Here is a 6,156-nt window from a genome sequence, read left to right as displayed (position 1 = left end):
TTGATAACATATTTTACTTAACCATAGGCCTCTCATCTTTTCACCTCAAGCCATGATATTGTTCATGTAGGCTGCAGCATTCATGATAGACTAGAGCATTGGCAGACCATGCTCATTCTGAGGACAGGGATCTAGTCTCTTGCTTATCTGTCTCTTAATTCAGTGTTACACCTTAGGATTAAGTGGTTAGGAATACAGTAATTATTGTGTTGATTTTATACAATTTATGGATTTAATATATGATTTAACATGTGATTTGAAATTTTAGAATCTATCCCAGACAAAATTGTCTGTGTGCACACAAGGTCAATGCATCAATTGTTGGGCACATTGTACTCTAACATGCTTTCCATGGCTAGATCTGGGTAACATAATGTAATAAAACAAATTTACTGTCTGTGACCATGTGGTCTTCTATGAACAACGATCACTACAAGATGTGAACGTAGCAAAGACATGCCCTGAACACATGGTATGTTTCTATAAGATGATCAGTGGTATACAGGCTACAGAATGGTGTGGTGTGTCGGGAGTTTCCCGTCATTACTTGAACGGACTACTTCTACTTTGAAGAGAAACTTCAAAAAGAAGTGAAATTAAAATAAAATAAAATTACAATACAATACTATTTAAATGCATCCTTTTAGATGTCATGTTAAAGAAAGAACCAACTGAAATTTGGTGAATTTATTGATGAATAGGTTACAGGGGCATGCCTGGGTTTTTACTGATTCATATGGTAGCCTAATAGCCTAATGTAATTTCCCAGCTATGAAAATGTAAATGTCTAATGGAAATTAGAGAATGAGAGATGTTGCTCTATGAATAATATCAACTGACCAACACAAAGAACAACATAATATAAATGTATGACCGGTAGCCTATTTCACACAGGTTCATAGGGGGATTCCGGTACAGTGTGTCCTAGGCTCGTTTTAGGGTACGTCATGAGTCATAACACACGAAATGTTGGGGTAAACGTAATTGAAAGCAATAATGTGATTGGTGAACGGGTGTTCCCCGCTGCCTTTGTTCCAGTCTCCAGACTAGCACGCGAGAAGCCACTCCTTTGACTCCCCCTCCTCTCTCGACAGCAGCTGTACACTCGCTTAGTGCTACAAGCCATGAGGTGTCCACGCGCAGCTTCTCAACGGCGATTGGTTGAACCTGGCAAAAACAGGGGATTTCGACCAATGGGAGCGTTGTACACGCGCTGAGCCATGCTGTTCATTCCTCTACCACATGCACAGTGGAACTGATAAACATGTCCCGTGAATCACTGGCTGGGGGCTCGGCATATATATACTGTGTGTAGCTATTGCGGAGGAAACTACTCCAACTGAAATGATACAAGGATACGCCTAAACTGACAACCTAATCTAGTGCTTTTAGCACACGGTTGCTCATAGCCTCTTTTGATTACTGTCTTCACAAGACAATCGATATTATTGCTTTTACTTGTTGAATGCACTAACGTTAACGTTGATCATTCAACAATTTAGCCAGCTTCGTTGCTCGCTAACACATCGGAAAAGTATTTTTGTTATCTTGACTTGGATATCCATCAATTAGCAAACATGGTTGCTATGACCAAGAGAGTGAAGACCTTCGAAATCATCTTCAACGATCCTAGCAAGGCTTTCTACAGTGGTGGGGACAAAGTAGCCGGGAGGATCGTGGTTGAGGTCAACGAAGTAACAAGAGTCTCGGCTATGAAAGTGTGCGGAGTCGGAAGCGCAAAAGTGGAATATGCCAAAGGAAAGCAGAGATGCCGAGAGGAAATTGATTATCTGAAGTATGAAGAGGTGGTTCATCTTGATGACCAGCCAGCTGGTAAGATTCAGGATTCAAATTGTGTAAAAGTTGAGGGGTCACGAGGGGCTACAAATGCTACTGCATCCTGTTTTTTTTCTGGTGTTAGCTGCTAGCCAATGCATACAATTAGTATGCCTCACGTTAGCTTGTTAGCTTGTTAGCTATTTTGAAACATTAATGAGTAAATCTATTCTCTAAGCAGCAAGTCATTGTGCACAGTGTAGTGGATGACATCCAACGTTTACATTAATCTCACTTGTAAAGATGATTTGCCTCAGATGATTGACCTCATCAGGAACAGTTGATTGAAAATGCCTTACTTGGTAGTGAAGAATTGTTAAACTTGGTGTTAAACAGGCAGAACATTCTTAACCCTGCTTGTATTGCAGTTGAAGATGCTAATGACTGAATCCTCATTGATGTTATGATCCTTTTCTTTGTACAGATACTGATGGATCAGTTATCCTGAGACCTGGGAACAAGTACGAGTACATGTTTGGCTTCGAGCTTCCTCAGCAAGGGTAAGTGTCCCCTAACATCAGCAGCAAACAGTGACCTACAGTGAGCTCTTTACTACGTAGACTACAACATGCAGCTTCAGTGGAATAACCGTTGTGCTACTTTTTTTTTTCAGGCAAATCGTGTCCTCCTACAAGGGCAAGTTTGGCTTTGTGCAGTACTATGTGAAGGCTGTGATGGAGAGGCCCTCTCAGCCTCCTCAGGAGTGCAGGAAGAGCTTTGAGGTGGAGGAGCCCCTGGATGTCAACACTCCTGACTTGCTGGTGAGCATCTACACTACTACATTGTCAGAGGCAGGCAGCATGGCCTTTAGTAGTGACAGTGGCAATGGCATTAGTGCAGTTGGTAGTAGAAATGCACTTGACTGCCCTTGGGGTTATCAGCCTAGATGGCTTTAGTGGGATTACACAGGAGGCTGCAGTGAGTTTTAGCTGTGTCACATCCTGCTCAGCAGAGCTCTCGGAAAAAACTGAATGGGCCTGGATAAAAATGGCACTGCCATGATCCCTAGCTACAATTAGTGGAGATGGCAGCCTCACTGGAAAGATTATGTAAAGTGAATGGTGAATGTCTCCTTGATGTCTAGCAATACCCCTCTCTAATTGTGATAGCTAGCTGTCAATAGATGGGCTTTAATGGGGGGAAAACTGTGTGAATTGATGTGTGAGTAACCTCCATCTTCCCCCTCTTCCCTGGGCAGTCACCCACTGGCGGCATGAAGGAGAAGAAGGTCACCTGCATGTTCATCCCCGACGGCCAGGTGTCCCTGAATGCCAAGATCGACAGGCGAGGCTACTGCGAGGGCGAGGAGATCAGCATCAATGCCAAGTTCGAGAACACCTGCTCGCGCATCGTGGTGCCCAAGGCAGCCATCGTGGCCAAGCAGACCTACCAGGCCAACGGCCGCACCAAGGTCTTCCGCCAGAAGCTCTCGTCCGTCCGGGGCAATCACATCATCTCGGGCATGTGCGATGCCTGGCAGGGCAAGACCATTCGCGTGCCCAAGATCAAGCCCTCCATGCTGGGCTGTAACATCATCCGCGTGGAGTATGCTCTCATGGTAAGTGTCTGTAATTGAGCTTGACACCTCTTCATTAAACACCTCTAAACATAGATGTAAGCCCTAGAGGCCTCAGGTCTCAGTGCCAATGTGCTGGGTAAATTAATTGGCATTCCCAATGTGGATGCAGTTGCGCTACTTCCATCACTACAGTTAAACCACTGCTAGTGCCACCCAACCTTGCCTAACTCTGCCTTCCTTCCCTCCCTCCTCATCCAGATCTACATGCACATCCCTGGCAGTGACAAACTGATCCTTGAGCTGCCCCTGGTCATCGGAACCGTGCCCTACAACGGCTTCGGCAGCCGCACCAACAGCATGAGCAGCCAGGACGGCTCGGTAAGCAACGCCTCCAACAGCTGGGTGTCCCTGCGCATGCCCAGCGCGCCCCCCAGCTACTGCGATGTGACCCGCGACGTGCGCCTTGACCAGCCGCTCACGCCCCTGCTGGACGACTACGACGGCGACGACAGCCCGATCTTCATGAACATGCCCCAGTTCACCTTCCCCCCACCTGCTTACACAGAGGTGAGACTCCACACAAAAGCCTTTGACCTCTCAAATCACTAAGTCACAAGGGGTAATCAAGGGAATGGGACAAATGGTTTACTGTTCTGCAATAAATGTAGTATAATTGAGTCATATTTGTTCTGGATGAGCAGGTCAATGGGTTTTCTAACATGCTTCCCTTCTACCTTTGCTGTGTCCTGCAGGTGGATGAGGAGTTCAATGGCAATGTCCGTATGCTACAAGTCTGCTGAACTGCCTTCTAAAACCCCCCACTGGATTCGTGGTGGGGGTCGCTTTCCTTCCACTCATGGCACTTGAGCTAGTTCACCAGAACGAACTCAGGAAAGAAATGGGCTCAAAGAGCCCATTTTGAGGCCTTTGGAAAAAGAACTGTTGGAGGTGTGATTTTTCGTGGTCACCAGGGTCCTGGAGACCAGTCGAGAAGGGGAACAAGAACGTTTTTTTTTTCCGCAAAGAGCACAGAGAGAAAAAGGAAGTCGGTGCTACCCTGTGCCTGCACCGTCAGCAAGTTAGTTATTATTTTCGCAACGCCATCTGAGCTGAACACTAGCACTCTCCCATTTCCAACCTTATATTGCTGTTAAGGTGTCAGTGCTTGAACGGAGGCCCTGCAACAGTCGAGCGGAGCGCTGAAGTTCGCTGTTCTTAAGCTGCTACTACCCCTGTGAACTTTCAGAATTTGGATGAGTCCAAGTGTACTGCTGAGAATCAGAAGCATGTCTTGTCTGTAATAGTTGTTGATGACATCGACACTCCATGACTTCCTCTTCGTTTGGGACTTGTGTCCGTCCTTCATAGCCTTTGTTGTCATTCCATTTGTAATATTATGGGGCATTTCATTTTGAGGAACCATCTTAGCACCTCCTTTGTTCAATTCTCTTCTGTATTTTAATGGAGCATTGTGGAACATTGGTTGCAATTATGACATATACTCCATAAGGTGATGTGAGTCCCCTGCCTATAACGAAGGGGAAAATAATGCAGAATTTAGACCACATTATATGGCAGACCGGTGTTGTCTTCAATAAGCTCTTATTTTCCTTCATGATCATGATGCACTTTTTTTTTGTAATGTACTTTGGATTCTCTTGTCGCCTATAGAGAGGATTTCCTGTAAATGTTTTAGATCATCTTCTATGTTTGACCCCCCAGTCTTCCATTTTATTTCTTTCCATACACTGTATGCGTAGATTAGTCGAAGCAAAAAGCACATCGTTGTGATCTACCCCATGACCTGTCACTGTATGGTGGGCAGAAACCTCTTATTTGCAAGGGCTAAAACAAGTGGTTGTATCTGGTTCTGAACAAGGGCTGAATCACTAGGCCAAAAGAAAAAAGTTGACACAACGAAGTGCCAAAGTGTCTGGTGGTGGTGTAAATGGTGATAAATTCGGAATGACACCTCCACAATAAAAAGAAACTTAATTTGTGGGGAAAACAAATGTATCATTTCACTCAGGACACCATCATGTATTCTGATGATGAATGTTAAGTTTATTTACTTGTGCTACGTTTTCTTCAAACTTAACTGCTTGAAAAGCTTTCAAAGACTGATCTGTGAAATGCACATGTTTTTGTATACGTGTCTTGGAAAGTGTTTTTTGTATTTGAGACCCTATGGGTTAGTTTTGTATAAAATAAATAAAAAGTTTCAAATGCACTTGACTTTGTTTGTTAACTTCTTTGTTTAACGATATTTCTACATAAATGCTTGTGATCATTATAGACTTAGCTAAAATAACCAAGAGATGAAAGATAAGAAAATATTAGCTGTGTCTAAAACAGAAGGCAGCTGCCTCGCTGCGTTAACTAACAACGTATAGTAGGCATCAAGGTAGCACCTATTTGTTTTGGATGGCCAGATAATAATACAGAACGCAATTGCTAGGATACCGTCAGCTGACTTTAATCAGTGGGAGTTGAACCAGAGACGTCCAAAGAATCTTTAGCTGAAGGCAGCATGAAGGATGCATGTATGCTGCCTGCACCCCAAAACAGATTGTGCACTTCAACAGTACTTGGTACTTGGTCATTTGCAGGATGTGTAAAAAGGGGATATGGAAAATATGCCCATCTGATTTTCCTCTAGTTGATCATGAAGTGTGAGTTATGGTCAGTGCATTGGTCTCCTCAAAGTCAAGATCATCAATCGTATCTTTCTACCACATTCAATCCAGGAAAATCGATGGCCATTCGCCAGTCTCCACTTAGTAAGTGAGAACATACTAATA

The 6,156-nt window shown here is 44.1% G+C and overlaps 1 protein-coding gene across 1 annotated transcript; it reads left to right on the top strand.

Moving 5' to 3' along the window:
* Positions 1 to 1,321: 1,321 nt before the first annotated feature.
* txnipa (thioredoxin interacting protein a) lies at positions 1,322 to 5,585 on the top strand. Its single transcript, XM_076301196.1, has 6 exons — positions 1,322 to 1,833; positions 2,261 to 2,336; positions 2,450 to 2,597; positions 3,035 to 3,394; positions 3,614 to 3,922; positions 4,108 to 5,585. The coding sequence occupies exons 1-6, from the start codon at positions 1,578 to 1,580 to the stop codon at positions 4,153 to 4,155; spliced, it is 1,197 nt and encodes a 398-aa protein (XP_076157311.1). The 5' UTR covers positions 1,322 to 1,577; the 3' UTR covers positions 4,156 to 5,585.
* The last annotated feature ends 571 nt before the right edge of the window (positions 5,586 to 6,156 follow it).

This window comes from Alosa pseudoharengus, unplaced genomic scaffold, assembly GCF_046254945.1.
Source record: "Alosa pseudoharengus isolate Yale_2024_CS ecotype anadromous, Long Island Sound unplaced genomic scaffold, YU_APseudo_1.1 YU_APseudo_1.1_scf_23, whole genome shotgun sequence".
NCBI lineage: Eukaryota > Metazoa > Chordata > Actinopteri > Clupeiformes > Clupeidae > Alosa > Alosa pseudoharengus.
Note: the sequence above shows the minus strand (reverse complement) of the source record. Positions and strands in the feature narration are given on the sequence as shown.